General features: G+C 38.6%; 2 protein-coding genes and 1 pseudogene across 2 annotated transcripts; all 3 read left to right on the plus strand.

Moving 5' to 3' along the window:
* Positions 1-11,533: 11,533 nt before the first annotated feature.
* Positions 11,534-15,228, plus strand: LOC108812548 (receptor-like kinase TMK3). Its single transcript, XM_018584836.2, has 2 exons — positions 11,534-13,910; positions 14,462-15,228. The coding sequence occupies exons 1-2, from the start codon at positions 11,699-11,701 to the stop codon at positions 15,010-15,012; spliced, it is 2,763 nt and encodes a 920-aa protein (XP_018440338.1). The 5' UTR covers positions 11,534-11,698; the 3' UTR covers positions 15,013-15,228.
* A 2,417-nt stretch (positions 15,229-17,645) lies between these two features.
* LOC130496714 (uncharacterized) lies at positions 17,646-18,206 on the plus strand (the record flags this gene model as incomplete). The annotated part of the gene is made up of 1 exon (XM_056989034.1): positions 17,646-18,206. A coding segment is annotated over exon 1 (384 nt), but the record flags the coding sequence as incomplete, so codon positions are not given.
* A 60-nt stretch (positions 18,207-18,266) lies between these two features.
* Positions 18,267-22,350, plus strand: LOC130496715 (uncharacterized; annotated as a pseudogene).
* The last annotated feature ends 536 nt before the right edge of the window (positions 22,351-22,886 follow it).

Here is a 22,886-nt window from a genome sequence, read left to right on the forward strand (position 1 = left end):
ATTACCTGTCTCCTTTGGATTTTTGCACAGTTTACAAGTTACTTTGTTTTATTGCGAACCAAGCCATTGCATATTATTAAAATAAAAAATAATGTAACTTACATCGTCATATAGAAAGATTGAGAATTGATTTGGTTACTTATATCACTAAAATGCGTTTATTTTTTCCGACACATATTCGTTTAGAACTCTATAATTAAACGTACTTGAGCTGGAGTAGTTAAAGAATGGGTAATCTATCGGGAAGTGATTCGCGATAGCATGTGAGTGAGGCTAAAGCACGGTAAAAAGTCATGTGGTAATTGCAGAGTCAGTAAATAATAATTTAGAGGCTTGGAAAATTAATACACCGACCGTTGAAACGGGATGGAGTCCACGTGCCGAGTTAGCGGGCATGGATGGCCCATTAACCATGGACAGTCGGAACATTATAAGTGGTATCAGAACTGGTTAGTCATATAAAAAGATTTTCATTCTTTACGTTTATACGAGATAGTCTCGACATATAATTTCTTCGGGGAATCTTGAGGAACATTCTATTCGAACGGATTTTCGAAGATTTTGTTTGTTGGAATACATGTGTTTTTTTTTGGGAAAATTGCCAAAAGAGAACAAAAAAACAAAGGTGTTGTCCCCTTGGTATAATATCATCACGTAATTGTCCCTATTGTATAAATCTTTTCATAATCCCAAAACTAACCTTTCATTAAGTAATTTAATAACAAATGAAAATAAAATTATAAAATAAAATAATAAAAAGTATTTAAAAAGGTTTTCGCAAGGCAAAAGAAATGAAAAAAAAAAAATGACACCCTTGTTTAATACCTTTTCATTTGTCTCTCTCTCAGACCTCCGCCTCTTTTCTCTGTCGAGAACCAAACCCTAAGACGATTCGGTCGCTGTCTCCGGTGACATCTCCGCCTCTCTCTATCTCCGGTGTAAACCCTTTGTCCGTCCCCTTCTCTGAGCCTCTCCGTCTCTCCACCTCTCCCTCTCTCTCTATCTCCGCCTCTCTTTTCTGCACCACACTACTCTATCTCTGTGTTGCATGATATAGTGAGATGGTGTTGAGTGGGTTGTGTATATCAAGAATGGCCAGAGGAAGACTATCCACCGTATGCAAATGGACCTGGATATGTTCTATCTTCTGACATTGCACGCTTCATCGTGGAAGAGTTTGAGAGACACAAACTACGGGTAAGGAGAAGAGAGAATCTTATCTAATTGTGACACACCTCTTTTGTCAGTTTTTATATTCATTCTTTTTTTGTTGATGTGAATATACACCAGCCGTTCAAGATGGAGGACGTGAGTGTGGGAATGTGGGTGGAGCATTTCAAAAACACATTAAACCCAGTGGACTACAGACACAGTCTTAGATTTTGCCTGTTCGGTTGTGTTGAGAACTACTACACAGCTCATTACCAGTCGCCAAGACAGATGATATGCTTATGGGACAAGCTCTTAAGACAGAACAAGCCTGAGTGTTGTAACATGAGATGATTGATTGTCGAGGGAAACACTTAACGTTTTCTAAGATATAATATGCCTTTAAGCGTGCTGTAGAAAGCCAATTTTGCAAGCTTACCATAGAGAGACTCTGGACCTCACTTCCACTGGTCTGCAAGCTTTAAAGCCTATTCTAATCTGTCACGGATAAGTGGAGAGAAGAGTAAGGGGACAAGATATAGTCTTGCTGTTTATTCACTTTGTGAATCAGTTAATTTAATTTTCATGCCTTTATAAGGATTCTCCATGGCTACCACATGCTAGGTAGGATTAAAGACAGTGAACATGTTCATTTTGGTTAATACAACGTTGGAAAAGGAGTTAATAGTACACTGAGATTAACAACATTTCACAATGTCAATAACATACATCTGTAAATGTCTCCTCAATTTGTCTCATTCATCGTTACATGTATGTGTTGTGTATTTTCTCAAAACATCCTTGATCATACAAATTTGAATAACAAAGCCACATACAATTACACTAACAAAGCCAGCAGAATCAAAGACAAAGACACCAAGCTTCCATGGAAACCATAAATTGATGAAGAAGACAAGGGAGAGTTTTTTTTTTTTAATTTTTAACAAGTAAAATCGAAAATAATACGTTTTAGGATGTTAGAATATTTTTAGGAGATTTTTAGAATATTTCCTTAAATGAAATTTTCATTAATTTTTTGCAAAAATCAGATAATCTTATCCGTAGAAGGCGCCTTCTAAAAGTTTAGAACATTGACAAAAATCCAGAACACGCTTTCTACTTTTAGTAGACGGAAGAGTACATTTTAGAAAACACATTCTGCAAAATTTAGAATACTTAATAAAAGTAGAAGATGCTTCGAGACGAAAAGTAGATAGTTTTAGGATTAGTAGAATGCGCATTCCACTTTTTTAGAAAATTAGTAAATAGTAGAATGTACGTTCTAAAAATAGTAGATGAACATGTTTATTTTAGAAATCGCTTTCTACTATACCATTTTCCGTAGAAGGCACATTCTACCTTTAGCAGAACGTATTTTCAAATTTTTATTTATCAACTTTTTGAAAAAAAAACAAAAATACCAGCATGTGTATATAGGTGTTTTATTAATTATTTATATTTTTAATATTTTTTTATTTATAAAAGTATTTATTTCATTAGTTTTCAGAAATACAAAGGGTATAAAGAAGAAAAATTGGATAAAAAATGATTTATACCAAAGAGACAACACCCTTGTTTTTTTGTTCTTTATTGGCAATTTTCCCCTTTTTTTTTTAACCGTTTATGTTTTAAAATTTTAAATCTTGTCAAAAAGAGAAGAATATGGTGCGAAACTATGGTTCGGTGTTTCTTCAAAAAAAAAACTATGGTTCGGTGTTGATAATAATTGGTTGGCTGTTTAAACATCAATCGGTTGTTCTAGAGATATATGTAAACTCAAATGGTTAACAAGAGAATAATAAAAAGTCTAACTAATAAAAAGGCAGTAAGTAACACCAACTTCATTGATGTTCTATTACATAAGTATTTGAAGACAGTTAAGAGTTACAAGGCTTTTTAGCTATAGTTTTAAGTGCAAAGTGAGTAGGTTTTAGACTTTTTTTTTTTGACGAACGATTTTAGACTATTAATTAAAAAGTATGGTTATAAAAGTCGTCATGGGCATGTGTAACCTGGGGGAATACGACGACCACAAGCCCTTGAAAGGGTGATGATGTTAGGTGGGAGACTTAGACGTGGTGCATCCATCAACTCACACATGCAATCAAGTGCGTCAGTGTCAGATCGATCACGGATGACAGAACAACATGGCTGCACATTACGAATTCTTGGGAGTTTATTTACGATATTGCCACATATTCGTATTTGTAGCACATGACTCTTTGGGCAGGTGCTACGAGGTGCAGGCTTTGATGGGGGAGGATTTGGTGAAAGGGATGGAAGAGGCAGTGGCGGTAAAGGACATGGTTGTGGTGGAGGTGGTGGAGGTGGCGGCGGTGGCGGACATGGTGGTGGTGGAGGAGGTGGTGGCGAACATGGTGGTGGAGGTGGTGGTGCCATTATAGAAGGAGGTGCTGGGATGCGTGGAGAGGTTGGAGAACGGCTTTGGACGACTTGGGTTCTGTAGAGAAAAAGAATATTGAGTGCAAGGAAGAGAGCTACGATTTTTAATGAACAATGTAGGGCCATTTTATTCAACGTTGTTTCTACGGAACTTGGTGAACTCAAATGAAGTGAAGTTGAGGGTATTTATAACGATTTTGGAGCTACATTAACAATAACCATCATGTTACTTGTTCCATTGCCAAACCTGTTCAATACATCGATCTACTTTGTGCCAAGGCCAGAAAAATAGTTTGTGTTGTGTGCAAACTAATTATTTATTTTGGGTATTCGGCTGTCGGTCTAATTTTCTGATTTGTTTTTGAAAAATACCGACAAATACTACCATAATTTTCAGTATTAAGATTTATTTTATATTTTATATATATCTAATTTTCTGATTTGTTTTGGAAAAATACCAACAAATATTACCATAATTTTCAGTATTTGAGATTTATTTTATATTCTATGTATATCTAATTTTTTGATGGAAAAATACGAATATCATGTTCACTAATATGATATGATTCGTCAATTACTGTAGAGTTTTGGTACTTGACGAAACGTTCGTTTGTATCATTCAATTTACTTGCCAAACATTTGCTCTACAGAATTAATGACGCACTGAAGCTGCAAGTAGGACTCCATGTAGAGGAACTAAAAGCTACGTATTCAGTAATTATATGTATATGATCTGGTTAATCGTTTGCGGAATTGTCAAATTCATTCATGACAACGCAATAATTTTTTGTTGAACAATTGTTAGTAGAATCGTCTTTTTATTCATCATCCCCATGATTCTATAAATTTAAATAGTGATATATATAACAAATTTCACAAGTAGGGATAGGCACTTTACCCAATATCTGAAGCTGCACCTAAATCTGATCCGAAAATCCGAACCGAAATCTGAACCAAAATAACAAAATCCGAACGGGTATTAATTTAAGAGAGATTAGATATCCGAACCCGAACGGATAATACCCGAAGCCGAATGGATATCCGAAGATAACCGAACATATATATATTTACCCTTATATTTCTAGTTTTCATCTCTTATTTTATTTAAAATATTTATATTAATATCACACATACTTTAAAATTATATAATATACAATATATTGATGTCACATATACTTTAAAATTATATAATATACATATAATTACGGAGAAAAATGATTTGATATTCACTTAAAATGAATATCAAGATTTTATTTCATGTATTAACAAAAGTTACATCCAAATTCTAAAAAATAATAGCCAAATAAATGTCTATTTATTTTTGAAATTTACCTCCAATTCTATTAATAATTCAATCTATTAAAAAATAAAAAATCAGTTAATCAAAAACTAAAATTTTAAATATAAGAACCTTAAAAACGAAAAAAAAATTCTTCAAAATCTAAATATCCGAATCCGACTCAAAATAACCGAACCCGAATTAAAATACCTGAATCCGACCCGAAGTTCAGAAATACCCGAATAGATATTATACTCCTATATCGAAATACCCGAAATCCGAAATACCCGATCCAGATCCGAACGGATACCCGAAGACCCACCCCTATTCACAAGTATTCACTCAAATCAAGTTTCTCTCCATTCTTTACATTTTGTCTTGATATTTTTCATTTTCCACCAAGGGACTTGGTTGGTATTGGCATTATAGTTGGTTGTTTTAAAATGAATAAATCGTAGTTAATATAGAAGAAAATTTAAAAGTATATGTGTATAGCCGTAAACTCTAAAACCCTCAGAATTTCTCAATAGCATATTACATAAAAATGTGACATATACGAAGAAAAAAAATTATGCTTCTTGTAAGAGTAAAATGAAAATGTCAAAATCGTCCAAGAATATTTAAGTAACATAATTGTCATTTACTTTCTCTAAAAATTTGTAGCCCCATCTAATTATCCTTAGTTTGCCAAACCTCTTCTTTAGATGGAGTTGACAAAAAAATGAAGTAGACGAATGTCTCCACACTTCATATATATGTTTGTATATTAGTTGTCTAGATGTATAATAATTTCAGTTGACATCTAATTAGAAGTTAGAGAATTCTTCAGTAACATCCTAATAAGTGATCGAGAACATAGCGAAGCTAGAATCTTTTTGAACTGGGTGCAACATTGTTTATAAATGAAAAAATATAAGCAAATAATGGACTGGATCCAGAAACATTATGGGTGCACATAAGAGATTTTACCATTATACCTAGCATAATTTCATTGATTTTATATATAAAGAATGTACATATTGATATAACTATGGATGCACAGGCCCTCATAGTGTATGATGTGCCTTCAAAATAAACTTCATACTAGTAGTGTAATAGATATCCTCACCTCCAAAACTAATTACTCAACACTCATCTCCAAACACATAAAAATAAAGATCAATTAGAATTTCAAAACATGGCTTCAAAGAAGATGATGACCACTAGTTCCATCACTATAGCTCTCTTCCTCGTCATCAACCTTTTCTTTGTTGGCTCACCGTGGCCCAAGTTTCTGGACCTCAGGTTCCGGTTTGTCCCAGAAACTCGACGCAATTCCAAGCTTGTTACAACAAGCTTCACCTCAAAGCTGAACCCCAACACTCAACGTTGAGGCCATGCTGTCGTCGTAGCTGGGCTTTCATCCTCGATGGCATCTGCAACGCTGTTAAAATCACAATCAGTGGCGGACCGAGGATTAAATTTAACATGGGTTAAACTATGTACATAAAAAGGAAAAACAACTAAAATATGTCACCAAGGGGATTTGAACCGTGGTTTAAGGGGGTCAAAAGCTGAACTATACCAGGAGAGCTACTATATTTCGTTGTTTATACGGACAAAATCATTTTTATTCACATTTAAGGGGTTGCAGGTGACACCCTATTGGTGTACGTAGGTCCGCCACTGATCACAATCGGTTCATCAGAGATTGCATTGAGACGTGGTCAGGTTATAAGAGTCTGCCATGTGCTATACCCACAGCTAGTTTCACTGTTCACATGCGCTTAATCCTCCCATAAGACTAAATAAGCAGCCCCGTCTTTAGGATAATTATGGCGCATGTATATTTATCTAAGTATGTTTTAAGCCTGATCTATGTTGTTAAAATAAATTGAAAAATTAGTGTCGTTATCATGTGTAACATGCATGTTCATAATTGTTTTCTTCAAGTTGGATAAAATAACATAGCTTTGTCATTTTATTTGTCATATACTTTTGTTATTTCATGAGTTTACAAATACCATTAGGATATCAAGTATCGTTGCATCATAAAAATCGGTCCGCTTGAACATCACCCAAACGTTGTAGTCTTGTAGACTAGTTGTTTGTCACCTACACTTCGTGAAATAGTAAGTTTAAAACAAAATACTACTCTGGTTGGTGCGTATGATGCAACAGTGTTATCCTTACCTACTTACTCTCAACTACTTTTCAACTATCTCCAGGAGTAGTATATATATATATATATATATATATATATATGCGAGTTTCTACATTTTAACTTTTATGACCGTACTAAAATATTAATTTCAATGACATTTTTAATAATTTTAATGTCGCAAATGCCTTTAAACATAACAAACAAATACAAAAGCATCCACGACATTAAATTATTAAAATATCATCAAAATTAATATTTGTATTAGTGAACACAACAATGAAACTCATTTTTTGGAGAGAAAAATAAAACGAGCGAAAGAAAAAAAAGAGAAGTCATCGTTTCTCCATTTTCTTCGGTCGATGGCGTCTAGCCGTTTGGTACAGTGAGAATGTGAATACCTATTCTGTCTTATTTCAGTCTAGTTTAAGTCTTCTTTCTTAGTCTAGACGATTTCAGATCTAGTCGGAAACTTCGGTTCTTCATATTGAAACAGAGAGTCTCAAATCGGATTCCATAACTGTCGATCTCGTCAGATCTATGATATATGGCGGTGGATTTATGGTTACCGGCTGTCTTGAGTAAGAGCTTGTGAAGTAAGATCTGGTTGGCTTCACCGTGGTTTTGAGACGTCGTAGACAGCGCGTAGTGAGCTCTTTCAGAGATCAATGGCGAGTTTTAGTTGGATATGGAAGATGTCAGTGGAGCGGAGGCGTATAGAAAACACGTGAAATCCCCTGCTCAAAATCCAACGAGTTGAATTGGTTTTAGAAAGGGTCGGTGGAACAGAGACGCTTAGGAGACACAATCTACAACAATGGTTTATATAAATTATCGGGCCGGTTTCGTTTTTTCTATGGCTGCGTTTGAATCTCGTCTAGGGTGTTTAGTCGTTAATCTTTTATTTCTTATCTTTGTTTATGTAGTCTTGTTTAGTTTAACGGTTTTTTGTGTTTTCTGTTTCCGGGATTGTGTTTTTTTAATCGCCGGCTTATAACTCCGGGGTTGTATATTTAAACCGTCGACTCTAGCTTCTAGTGTCGTTCGTTGCGACAACCAGCTTCGTTGTAACATGCTTTTTGGGCAATCCTGTTTAAAATCAATATAACAACAGAAAAAAATAATCAGTTAACACAACAAACATTCAATACCATACGAAGAGAATAACTTAGGTTACCGTGAAAATGGTCAGGATTCGCTATTGGTCAGTCATTAATCCACCAAACAGACATTTAAAATTTAACGGTGTCAAATGACTAAAAAGAGTAAACGGTGTAACATAACGTCCGTTATGCATTTTTTCGGAACACCAAGGACCGTTATACCAATCCGCCGAATATCAAGACAATGCATGGCTCCGGATTTCACGGCGTCTGTCTCTACAGTTCTTTTTTTGTCAGGACTACAAATCGCATTTATCTTGTTGGTCAACAATTAGTGAGAAGATAAAGACCATGCCAATGAATCATTAATACTTGATATTCCCATTTTTTTTTTTTGAACTTATTTTTATTATTATTTTCGTCGAGTAAAACAAATAATACGTTTACTCACGAAACCGTGACGGATGAACTGGGATAAATAAGTTGTTAAAAAATAAACGCTTTGTGTTCTTTTTTTTTGTTGTCGTCACGCTTTGTGTTCAAAAAACAAAATAAAACGCTTTATCTTAAACCGTCTTTAAGACGTTACAATGACTTTCCCGCTAATTTGACCCTGATTACTCCATCCATGTATTAGAAACGCGTTGCCGAATTTGTCACACAAATGGTAGACGAAAATAACATTCTCTTTATAGAAAGCCTCAGCTAAAAAAACATTCTCTTATAGAGAAGCAAATGGAAATAATGTAAAAAAATTAATAGTATCTATCTTATTAAAACAGAAACATTCTGTTGGATCTAACATTTATTTTGTAAGTTTTTAAATTAAATACACATTTATACTTTATAGTTAAACCTACATTAAATCAGTAATGTTCTTTTCTTTATACTACTATCCATGTTTCCAAACAATATACTTATTTCTTTATACTACTATCAATGTTTCCAAACAATATATTTTTATACTACTATCAATGTTTCCAAACAATACAATAATTAATCTTATTTATTTTATATCTATCATTTTCTCTTTAAAATTTTGTAGAAACGTTATAATTTCATAAATTGCAAAATAATGAACTTTAAAATTTGAATTATAAGACTACAAAATATGAAACTATTTCAATTTAAATCCAATTAGATTACATATCGGTCATCCATCAGTTCAATCGGTTAGTCTCGAGTTTTAGTGATTTTTTTTAATATGAATATTTTAAAAACCTAAATTGAATTGTCAGATCTCCGGATTAACTGGTATAATCACAATCGGGTTGAATTTAAAAACATTGATTTAAATGCAAAAATATTTTTAATACACACTCTTTAAAAATTACCAAAATATTTGTTAAGTTATTAGTGAAATTTTTCATCGTAAAATATTCCGCGCTTCCAAAGCGCGGAGCAAATGTAAATAATCCCCTAGTCTATATTTGAGAAGTGATTTTGCCACATGTCTTCTCTACAATCATTTTCACAAAAAAAATTGTGACGTGGCTATTAAGATATGACATGTCATGTGGTTAAATATGACATGGACAATTACATTTAATGCTGATATATATTTTTGGAAATATTTTTAGAATATGGCAATAACTCATATATTACATTTAATATTGATTTATATTTTTGGTAAACTTTGTAGAATATGGTAATAACTCATAAATCTCACTATAATAAATATATTCAAATATGACATTTTGAATTTCGAAATATTTTATAATTTTACTTTAATAATTATAAATTTTTTATTATCTAAAATTTTCTAAATTTTCTGAACTTTTTAAAAAAAAATTAAATTGTTATATCATTATTTTCTTTTAGATATCTACAAATTATATAAATATCATTTAGTTTTTATTTTTGATAACTATACAATTTATATAATTTTTAGTAATTTTGTACAAGTTGATTTAATACATTTAACCAAATGAAATAAATATTTTTTATCTAAGATTTTAACTTTATATATATAAATATATATTCTTAAATATAATTTCAAATAAAAAATATTTTCTCTTAATTTTATGCTTAATTAATGATATTTATATTAATTATTGGTCAAAATAATAAAATATATAATATTGATAAATTACATTTTAAAATATAAAATTTAACTTTTAAAAAATTCATCACTACACATGGTGCAGAAAAACACCTAGATTAATAATTGTGACATGGCTACTAAAATTGATGACATTTCTTATACATTAATATGACATGGACAATTATATTTAATGTTAATTTATATTTTTGGTAAACTTTTTAAAATATGGTAATAACTCATATATTACATTTATTGTCAATTTATATTTTTTGACTTTTTTAAAATATAGTAATAACTCATAAATCATCATTAAAATAAAAATATTCAATTATGGCATTTCAAATTTCGAAATATCATTTAAATTAAAAATAAATGAAAAATATATACATATTATTAAAAAATTATAAAAATTAAATCATAAAACTAAATTAAATCGTAAAATAATTAGTTTCTTATATATATCTACAGATTTTATAAATATTGTTTAATTTTAACTTTTGACAGTTATGCAATTTTTACATATTTATTTAATATATTTAATTAAAATAAATAGATATAAAAATATACCTAAGATTATAATTTTAAGTATATACATGCACATTTTTAAATATAATTCAAAATAAACAAAATTATTTTTATCTTAATTTTAATGTTGAGTTAAATCAAATTTATATTAAAATATTGATAAGAAAAAAGAAAATTTATAATATTAATAAAAATTAAATATAGTTTATATTTATTAAAAATATTTTAAATTTTGTTTACTGCACATGGTGCAGGAAAACACCTAGTGTAAAGAAAAATCCAAGATCTATACGCAATATTTAAAACAGGAAAGACAATCGATATTATTATCAGTTAGCCGAAAATGCCAAAAATCTCAATCATAGAGATATGCAAGAAAATATTACAAATCAAGACCATATCATTTTCTCATCTTCAGTCGATATCTTTCTTTCTAAGCATTCGAAGAGTAATAGAGTAGTTATAACAATTTTTCTTACAATTTTTCCTACAAGCTCTTACAACTGAAATTATTATCTTAGACAAACAACTATTGTTAAATTATCTTGAAATTATTATTATGTCTCATGTACATACAACTTCTCCACAATTCTGATATTTTAAAACTTAGCGTGTATATCTAAACATAAACATGGTAAGTAATCCTCATTTGTATAATTACAGAATTTTTATCGGATATTATACTATTTTACAGCTTAATTAAACCGCGTGCCAGCTGTGTACCACCACAATTAAATTCCCCCAAAATAATAGAAAAAACAAAAATTAGGAGAATAAATTCATCTTTAATTTTCTCTGGTTCATCCATTTTTCCCCAAAAGAATAAAATTCTATTTAATTTAATTTATTAAAATTTCGTAAGAAAAGGTTATTATGCTTTTATGATCCCACACTCTTATCTCTCTCCCTCCATCTCCGCCGATTCCATCTCTTACTCACTTTCCCCTTCCCCTGTAAAAAGCAAGCTCCTTTCTCCTCCCTCTCCTCCTCCTTCAATGCCACCATAAAACCCTACAACAAAGTTCCATCCTTTAACCTCTTCTCTCTCATAAAAAATGGCGAAATCTCATCTATTCATCCTCCTCTGTTTCCTCCTCAATTCCGTATCTTCTCAAACCACCGTCGATGAGCCCACTATGCAAGCCCTCAAATCCCACCTAAACCTCACCAAAGACGTTGACTGGTCAAACCCCAACCCTTGCAAATGGCCAACCGTCGAGTGTTCAAACAACAGAGTCACCCGAATCCAACTCAACAACAAAGCCATCCGAGGAACCCTCCCCTCCAATCTCCAAACCCTAACCGAGCTAACCGTCCTCGAATTCTTCATGAACCAAATCTCCGGTCCCATCCCCGATCTCTCCGGTTTAACCCGGTTACAAACCCTAAACCTCCACGACAACCTCTTCGACTCTGTTCCCAAAAACCTCTTCTCCGGCATGGTCTCTCTCCAAGAGGCTTACCTCGAGTACAACCCTTTCTCTCCCTGGGAGATACCCGAGTCTCTCAAAGAAGCTACTTCTCTTCAGAAACTCTCCTTGACCGGATGTAACTTAACCGGGAAGATACCTGACTTCTTCAGCTCCCAGACGCTTCCTAGCTTGACAAGTCTCCAGCTTTCTCAGAATCTCTTGCAAGGGGAGTTGCCTCCGAGCTTTGGAGCTTCTTCTTTACAGAAACTATACCTCAACGGGCAGAAACTTAACGGTTCTGTTTCTTTATTACAGAACATGACTTCGTTAATCGAGCTTGATCTGCAAGGTAACGCCTTCTCAGGCCCAATCCCTGACCTCTCTGGTTTGGAAGCTCTGAGTCTGTTCAATGTAAGAGAGAATCAACTCACTGGTCTTGTCCCACCGTCGTTGACTGGTCTCAAGTCGCTTAAAACTGTGAACCTAACCAACAACTGCTTCCAAGGACCGACTCCAGAGTTTGGAAAATCCGTTGCTGTTGATGTAATAGCCAAGACGAACAGGTTCTGTCTGGAGACTCCTGGTGCTCCTTGTGATCCTCGTGTCGATACATTGCTCTCTGTAGCCGAGTCGTTAGGTTATCCGGTGAAGCTAGCCACGAGTTGGAAAGGTAACGATCCGTGTGATGGCTGGCTTGGGATTACTTGTTCGGGAAGTAACGTCACGGTGGTGAATCTAGGGAGGCAGGGGCTTACTGGTACTATCTCTCCGAGCTTTGCTAAGATTGCTTCGTTGGAAACTATTAATCTGTCTAATAATAATCTCACCGGGACTATACCTAACGAGCTCACCACGTTGCCTAAGCTTAAGACGCTTGACGTGTCTAACAATGATATCTACGGAGGTGTTCCGAAGTTTGGGGATGGTGTGGCTGTGGTGACTAGTGGTAACGCTAACATCAATAAGGACGGACCTTTGTCACCGGATGGAGGGGGTGGAGGAGGTTCTAAGAAGTCGAGCAGTGTGAAGATCATAGCTCCTGTGGTTGGTGGTGTTGTTGTTGCTGCGTTGTGTTTAGTTGGTCTCGGTGTGTGTCTCTACAAGAAGAGAAGAGCAAGGCCGGCTAAGGTTCAGAGTCCAAACAGCCACGTGGTGGTACATCCGCACCACTCTGGTGATGGAGACGCTATTAAACTTAGCGTTGCGGCTTCTAGTGTTGGAGGGAGCTCTAACAGTCAGACTCCGAACAGTGAGATTCATGTGGTGGAGTCTGGTAACTTGGTTATATCTATACAGGTTCTGAGGAGTGTGACGAACAACTTCAGTGAGGAGAACATTCTCGGGAAAGGCGGTTTCGGGACGGTTTACAGAGGTGAGCTTCACGATGGAACTAAGATAGCTGTGAAGAGGATGGAGCCTTCAGCTGTGAGTGACAAGGGACTTGAAGAGTTCAAGTCAGAGATCACAGTTTTGACGAAGATGCGTCACCGTCATCTCGTTGCACTTCTTGGCTACTGTCTTGATGGTAACGAGAAGCTTCTTGTGTATGAGTACATGCCGCAGGGGACACTGAGCCAGCATTTGTTCCACTGGAAAGAAGAAGAGAGAAAGCCGCTTGATTGGACTAGAAGGTTGGCGATTGCATTGGATGTAGCTCGTGGTGTGGAGTATCTACACACGCTTGCTCATCAGAGTTTCATCCATAGGGATCTAAAGCCATCGAACATCCTTCTTGGTGATGATATGAGAGCTAAAGTCTCTGACTTTGGGTTAGTCCGTTTAGCCCCTGAAGGCAAATACTCCATTGAGACTCGTGTCGCTGGCACCTTTGGATACCTTGCTCCAGAATATGCAGGTTAGGCATTGATGTGTCCCTATCCAACTCTTAAAGTTTCATACTTTAGGTCGTTTTGCATTGACCCAGTTGTTAAAGTTTCATCCTTTAGGTCATTTTGCATTGACCCAATTGTTAACGTTTCATACTTAGGTCGTTTTGCATTGACCCAAGTGTTAAAGTTTCAAACTTTGATCGTTGTTTTGCATTGACCCAAGTGTCAAAGTTTCATACTTTGATCGTTTTGCATTGACCCAAGTGTTAAAGTTTCAAACTTTGATCGTTGTTTTGGATTGACCCAAGTGTTAAAGTTTCATACTTTGATCGTTGTTTTGCATTGACCCAAGTGTTAAAGTTTCATACTTTGATCGTTCTGCACTGACCCAAGTGTTAAAGTTTCATACTTAGGTCGTTTTGCATTGACCAAAGTTTTAGAGTTCATACTTTGATCGTTGTTTTGCATTGAACCAAGTGTTAAAGTTCCATAATTTCATCGTTTTGCACTGACCCAAGTGTTAAATTTCATACTTTTAACCGTTTTTGCTAATGCTATATGGTTTTGATTGTGGTAGTGACGGGAAGAGTGACGACCAAGGTAGACATTTTCAGCCTAGGAGTCATACTAATGGAGCTAATCACTGGTCGTAAAGCCCTTGACGTTACACAACCTGAAGACAGCGTCCATCTAGTGACATGGTTCCGTCGTGTGGCAGCCAGCAAAGACAAAGACAAAGACGCCTTCAAGAACGCAATAGACCCAAATATCAACCTTGACGAAGAGACCTTAGCTAGTGTCCAAATAGTTTGGGACCTTGCTGGTCATTGCTGTGCTCGTGAGCCTATCAACAGACCAGACATGGGTCACATTGTCAACGTCCTTTCTTCACTCACCGTCCAGTGGAAACCCTCTGAGGCAGATCCTGATGACCTCTACGGGATAGACTATGATGTGCCTCTTCCTCAAGCTGTTAAGAAATGGCAAGCCTCTGAGGGACTCAGCCAAACCATGGATGACTCTGGATCTTCGTCTTCAGCTTATGGAAGTAGAGACAATACACAGACGAGTATCCCTATTCGCCCATCTGGTTTTGCTGCCTCGTTCACTTCTGTTGATGGACGTTGAAGATAATAAAGACTGCGTTTTCTTATGGTTTCGTTAAAACGTTTTAGTAGTAGTAGAAGACCCTTTTTGTTTTTCTCACAAGCATTTACTTATGACTTGGTATCTTTTTTTTTTTTTCTCATGCAAGCTTTTGGTTTAAGATGTTATCATCTTTGTAGTGTTTATGCAAATATAAAACCATCTTTTGAGAGTTCTTAGATATGAACTCTCATTCCTGTTGGGCCCGAATATAGCCCGGTAACTGATTATTCAATAATAAAGATGATGATGGGCCACGACAAGCTCATCACGAGTCTGAAGTCTAAAAGAGAGCTAAGCACGAATCAGAGGCTGAAAGTTAAGGATCCTGACTAAGGAGGTCACGACGAAGAGGAAGCTCATGTCGCAACCAGAAGAAGCGCAGGACCCGGTCAAGGGGAAGCTGTTGCAGATTCCACCTCAAGCGGAGAGGATCTCGGAGATCAGTTGCAAACAACCTAAAGAAGTCCAAAGCTATAAAAAGAGAAGGTCGAAGACTAAAAAGAGGATCCGATCCTACTCAGATTTTACTCAACATTCATCAAAACATTCTTAGATATAATCCTTTTGTTATCTTTATAATCATAAGAAGAAACATCTTTGTAACCATCCCATTTATATTATATCAATACAAATCGAAGTTCATTCATCAAGTTCTTACGGGATTCAGCCCGCGATAATCTTTCCCTAACCTTTCCTAAACATAAAACCTGATCTAAAATCTAGGTGTGAGTTTTACCCCTCACAATTGGCGCCGTCTGTGGGGAAGAAACAATCGAATCCCTTACTCTAACTCGAGGATGAACCCTACCGATCAGACAACAACCCCGTCTGACCTTAACCTCCCGATTCAGAGCGATGGCTCACCGAATGACGGAGGCTCTAGTCTCGTAATCACAGAGCCTCAACGTGGCGACCACCGATCTGGGCAACAGCTTCCGGTTGATGCTCGAACGAGCCAAACTACAACCGGAGTTACTAACCCGAGGTCATCAGGTGGAAACACCTCCGAGCTCCCGGTTACCGAGAATCCTCAGCAGCAAGCCATTCCGAATCAAACGGAGGCTCAGCTCTCTGAGATCCGCCAGATGATGATACAATTAGTAGACCGAGCTCAGGAAAGTGAGCGCACGATGCATCAGCTGACTGTACGTCAACAACGATTCGAAGAGATAACTAGATCTCTAAACGCAACAACCCAACCACCGCAACGTCAAGCTCCGGGGGTCATCTTCCATGATCGATTAACCGATCCCTCTTTTCCCCGAGCACGTTTAAACTTTTCCCCTGATAGCACTGCCCCTGAAGGACGCGGATCTGCTTTCCAGACACCTCATACTGGAACAGTTCCCGTGTTCAATCCACCTAATGCCAGTGCTATGGGAAGTAACGTAGCAACAACCAGCTCCACACCCGGTCAGGTCACTGACAGAAGTACTCGTTTACCTCCTCCGCCACCTGATCCTAGGTCCGGAGCAGGAATATCCTTCCCATCTGGAGGCAGAGCGTCAGCTTCGGTTTATCAAACTAGAAGCTCGGTCCCGAATGAGGACGGTTATCAAAGGATAAACTCCGATAACCCAAGAAATGTCGAGCGACTTAGCCCACCAACCGCATGGGAAGATGAGCCAACTCGATTCCGTCAGGAACCCACTCATCGGGTACCTGCGAACGATCCAAATATCCTTCCGTTTGAAGGACCTGAAGCTATCCGTAGATATATGGAGAGAACTCACGCGGCTCTCCAGAAATTGGGAGCTCAAGTCCATAAAGCTACGAGTTCAGCTCCCGAAATCGATAGCTTAATCGAAGAAACCCGTGGAACTCCATTCACGGACATAATTGCCAGTTCTCACATAAGAGATACCCGAAAAATCAGAATTCCTGAGTATGATGGGACCTCCGACCCAAAAGCCTATTTGAGAGCTTTCCGATTGGCAATTGTTAAAGCCCATTTCACACAGGAAGAATGTGAAGCAGGTTACTGTAGGACATTCGCCGAAAACTTGGTCGGAACAGCCCTTGAGTGGTTCTCCGGTCTCGAGCCAGCCTCGATAGACAATTTCGATCAATTAACCAACGCCTTTATGAAGCAATATTCAACCCATATCCAGAAGCAAGCCTCTGAGGCCGACCTTTGGAAGGTTAGTCAAGGAATGGGAGACTCATTACGAGTCTACATCGAGAAATTCAGGGCAATAAGAACTAAGCTCTCGAATCCTAACGACAAAGTTGCCATCGAGGCCCTTAGGAGAGGTCTGTTCTATAGATCGAAATTCTGGTCAGAGCTAACACTCAATGCTCCTCCAACTATCGATGACGCTCTTCATAGAGCCACCAAATATATTACTTTGGAGGAGGAGACAGCTGCACTGGATAAACTCCACAAGAAACCACAGAATCATTCGAAAGGTGACTCCTCCGAGATTAAGGGACCTCATAAAAAGGGTAACCCCCGAAATAATCAAACTCAGGGAGAACATTCCTACGCAATCGAGGAAGACAAGGAAGAGAAACCTGTTGCAGCAGCAAACAAAACTCCCTGGTCAAAAGGCTTCGATAAAGGCAAACATTGCTCTTATCACGATCGCGAAGGACATTCAACCGAAGAGTGTTGGGACCTCCAACGCCAGCTGGCAGCTAAATTCGCAGCCGGAGAAATAAAGGGCGTGGACCTTAAAAAGCCGCCACCTTATCAGAAAAGAGGTTCCAGGGACATTTCCCCGAAACGCGAGAGGTCACCTGAGAAGGAAACCGATTCGCCACCTCCAGGTCCCAAAAAAAGAGTCGACATGATTCTTGGGAAATTCCCCCAAGGAAAAAGTTTACAAGTCGAAGCTCTCTTGAGCAAACCCTCCCATCAATCGAACCCCGACTCGAGGGTGGACTGTATCCTTGGAGGATCAGACATATGTCAAGACTCCGTCAATTCCATTAAGAATCACGTGCGGAAGGATGTGTCTAACACTGGACCTAAGCCTCCTAATCCTGAATCCAACACTAAGATTTCTTTCTGGGAGAGCGAGACCTCAAACCTTGACAGACCTCACGATGATGCGTTGATCGTCACCCTGAACATCGCAGGATACGAGGTTCCTAAGCTCATGATAGACACAGGAAGCTCTGTCGACCTCATTTTCTATAACACCCTAAAAGGGATGGAAATAGACGACTACGAAATTATTGGCCAAAAGGCTAATCTCGTAGGCTTCTCCGGAGAAACAACTACCTCATTGGGAACAATCAAGCTCCCAGTCATAGCTGGCGGAATAATGAAAATGACCAACTTAGTAGTCATCGATAGACCTTCCCCGTTCCACGCGATTTTGGGAAGACCTTGGATCCACAAAATGAAGGCAGTAGCCTCAACGTACCATCAGTGCGTAAAATTTCCAACACCCGAAGGGATAGCTACCATACACGGTAGCCAGAAGATATCCAGGATCTGCTATTTGGGAGGATTCGAAATCCTCAAAAAATCCCCCCAATAGCAATTACAGATCCAGGAAGGTCGCGAAATGCAACAAAATATTCGAGGTCCCCCCAGGAACCTAACCGAAAAAGTTTGCATCGACGACTCAGATCCTGAAAGAAAGGTGAGCATCGGGTCCGAGCTACCTCTTGAGACAAAAAAGGAGCTCATTGATTTTTTGAAAAGCAATGTCAAAACCTTTGCATGGTCCACCAATGACATGAAAGGAATAGACCCGAACATCACCACCCATAAGCTAAAAGTTGACCCTACTTTCAAACCGATCAAACAGAAGCGTCGTAAGCTAGGTCTCGAAAAGGCTCAAGCCGTTAACGACGAAGTTGACCGACTTACGAAAGCTGGGTCCATTCGAGAGGTACATTACCCCGACTGGTTAGCTAACCCAGTAGTGGTAAAGAAGAAAACGGGAAGTGGAGAATCTGTGTAGACTTCACAGACCTAAACAAAGCTTGTCCTAAAGACAGCTTCCCGTTACCTCACATCGACCGCCTGGTTGAAGCAACAGCCGGCCATCAACTCCTATCCTTCATGGATGCCTTCTCAGGATATAACCAAATCATGATGGATCCTGAGGACCAGGAGAAAACTGCATTCATAACCGAACGAGGAACCTATTGTTATAAAGTTATGCCATTCGGACTAAAAAACGCAGGAGCTACCTATCAGAGGCTAGTAAATAAGATGTTTGCTGGACAACTTGGAAAAACCATGGAGGTCTATATCGACGACATGCTAGTCAAATCCTCAGCTGGAGAAGATCATATCTCCCACTTAAGGGAATGCTTCGATATCCTGAACAAGTACGATATGAAGCTCAATCCCACTAAATGTACTTTCGGGGTACCATCAGGCGAGTTCCTAGGCTATCTCGTAACCGAAAGAGGCATTGAAGCCAACCCGCAGCAGATAGCAACCTTCCTAGAAATGCCGTCACCTAAGACGACCAGAGAGGTACAAAGATTGACTGGACGAATCGCGGCATTGAATCGATTTATATCCAAGTCCACTGATAAATGCCTCCCATTTTACAAACTTCTAAGAAATAATAAGAAGTTCTTATGGGACGAGAAATGTGAGGAAGCCTTCAAGCAATTGAAAGCTTACCTCTCCGAACCTCCGATCCTATCTAAACCAGTAATAGGAGAGCCATTGTACCTATATCTCGCTGTATCAACTGCTGCAGTCAGCGGCGTTCTAGTACGAGAAGAACAAAACGAACAAAGACCTGTCTATTACACCAGTAAAAGTTTGATAGACGCCGAAACCAGGTACCCTGCAATGGAAAAACTAGCTCTAGCAGTCGTAACAGCCGCCAGAAAATTGCGACCTTACTTCCAATCGCACTCGATCGTCGTAATGACCTCACAACCATTACGAATGATCTTGCACAGCCCCAGCCAGTCAGGGCGATTGGCTAAATGGGCCATAGAACTCAGCGAATATGATATTGAGTATAGACCTCGAGCAGCAGCGAAAGCTCAGGTCCTCGCTGACTTTATCATCGAGTTGACATCCGAGCAGTTAGACTCCGAAATGGAATCTCCGAAGTGGAGCCTATACGTCGACGGAGCCTGATCAAAACAGGGCTCCGGTATCGGTCTAAGGCTAACTTCTTCAGCAGGAGAAACCATCGAGCAGTCATATAGGCTCGGATTCAGCGCCTCAAACAACGAAGCTGAATATGAAGCACTAATCGCAGGGTTGAAGCTCGCCCTAAGCCTCGGAATCCGAGAGCTAAACGCTTATAGTGATTCACAGCTAGTAGCTAGCCAGTTTCACGGAGAATATGAAACGAGGGACGAAAGAATGGGGGCATATCTCGAAGTCGTCCAGAACCTCACTAGGCAGTTCGACAAATTCGAGCTAACGAGAATCCCACGAGGTGAGAACTCCTCAGCAGATGCATTGGCTGCTTTAGCCTCCACATCAGACCCCCTCGTAAAACGAATCATACCCGTAGAAGGAATCGAGAAACCAAGCATCGACATAGCTACTAAAGCTGAAAAAGAGAGCAAACTAAAAGCGCAACCCGAAGGTACCTGCCCTGAAGCGGTAGCTACCCAGGTTTTCACAACATTTTGGTTTCCAAAAACCAGAATATGCAGCGCAAAAAAGCATACCTCCGGGAACATAATCCAAGTCACGGAAGATATTCCTCGAAATTCAGACTCCTTAGAGCCTGATCTCGAGAATACCCCCGGGGCACCAACTCAGACCCAGTCATCTGCAGAGTTAAAACCAGAAGCCGTACAGCTCTCCAAAATTCATCTGGAGGTATTCCTCGGAATTCAGACTCCCTGGAGCCCAATCCTACCAATACCTCCGGGGGCACCACGACACCAGGTCCCGAACAGGAACCTCCCTCGTCTCTTCATAACAAAGTTGTAGGAAGAGAGGATTGGAGAATTCCAATCACGCAATACATCCTGGAGGGAAAGACTCCACCCAATAAATGGGAGGCTCGAAAGCTCAAAGCATTAAGCGCGAGATATTGCGTAACTGAATCTGTCCTCCTCAAACGAAGCATTTCCGGACCTTACCTAAAATGCGTCCATGGCCTCGTTGCTATGAGACTCATGAAGGAAATGCACGACGGTTCCTGCGGGAACCACTCTGGAGGAAGAGCTTTAGCCATCAGAATCAAAAGACAAGGATATTTCTGGCCTACCATTATTGCAGATTGTGAGGCCTATTCCTCTTCATGCGACAAATGCCAGAGGCATGCACCGATTATACACCAACCTGCGGAAAAGCTGTCTAACATATCTGCCCCTTATCCATTTATGAGATGGTCCATGGATATCGTGGGACCACTAGTACCATCAGGAAGTGGAAAGAAGAAGCTACGCTTCCTCTTAGTCTTAACAGACTACTTCACAAAATGGATAGAGGCTGAAGCTTTCCAGCAGGTAACCAGGGTCGAGGTCGAGCAACTTGTATGGAAAGATATTGTGTGTAGACACGGCGTCCCATACGAAATCGTAACTGACAATGGAGGACAATTCATATCCCACGATTTCAAAATATTTTGTGACAAGTGGAATATTCGCCTGACCTTCTCATCACCTCGCCGACCTCAAGGTAACGGACAGGCGGAGGCTGCTAATAAATCAGTATTAGCAAACCTCAAGAAACGCCTCGGAACCCAGAAGGAACTCTGGTCAGAGAAGTTACTTGAAGTACTTTGGGCATGTCGAACCACCCCACGAAAAGCTACAGAAGAAACTCCTTTCTCCTTAGCATATGGGATGGAAGCCGTCGTTCCAGCTGAAACCATTGCTGGTAGCCTTCGCCGGGAACTCTGTACATCCAATCCCGCAGCTAATGATCAGCTCCTAACTGACAGCCTCGATCTAATCGAGGAAAGACGGGACCGAGCTTTGATTCGCATTCAGAACTATCAGCAAGCAATGGCACGACAGTACAATTCCAAAGTCAGGCTCCGGCAGTTTGCTGTGGGTGACCTAGTACTTAGGAAAGTTTTCGAAGGAACCAAAGAGCCAAATGCTGGGAAGTTAGGAACTAACTGGGAAGGTCCCTATCAGATCATCCATGTAGTACGACCTGGCGTTTACAAGCTCCGAAAGGTGCGAACCGGGGTACCTGAAATCAGATCGTGGAACGCCACGAATCTTAAGAGATATTATCATTAGGTACCTAAAATTCCCGAACTACGTTAGGCTTGATCCCTTGACTGGGTACGTAGGCAACTCCGTCATGAGTGCAGCCCCAACCTCATTTCAAACACTTCGTTCACTACAATCAAAGGGGGCATATGTCTGATTAAAATCACATAGCCCGCGCAGCAAGTGTATTATCATCGTAATACAGCAATTGTATGATTACTATAATACCATGTATCCAATTATCAATAAAGAAATTATTCTCGTTATCTCAATTCTTTAAACAAAACAGGTCCTTGCAAACCTGAACCTAAGGTCTTAAAATCCTTAACAATCCTAAAGGTCTTAAAATCCTTCAAAACAATATCAGGTCTCGACGAACCTGAACCTAAAGGTCTTAAAATCCTTCGGACAGTATCAGGTCTCGACCAACCTGAACCTAAGGTCTTAAAATCCTTAACAATCCTAAAGGTCTTAAAATCCTTCAAAGCAATGTCAGGTCTCGACGAACCTGAACCTAAGGTCTTAAAATCCTTCAGACAATATCAGGTCTCGACGGACCTGGACCTAAGGTCTTAAAATCCTTACCAAATCTTCAAGGTCTTAAAATCCTTGTCAATTCTCCAAGGTCTTAAAATCCTTATAAATCTTCGAGGTCTTAAAATCCTCATCAAATCACAAAGGTCTTAAAATCCTAAGCAAGTCTCAACGGGTCTTGAAATCCCACAAACAAGTTCAGG

The sequence above is a fragment of the Raphanus sativus genome, chromosome 6, assembly GCF_000801105.2.
Source record: "Raphanus sativus cultivar WK10039 chromosome 6, ASM80110v3, whole genome shotgun sequence".
Taxonomy (NCBI): domain Eukaryota; kingdom Viridiplantae; phylum Streptophyta; class Magnoliopsida; order Brassicales; family Brassicaceae; genus Raphanus; species Raphanus sativus.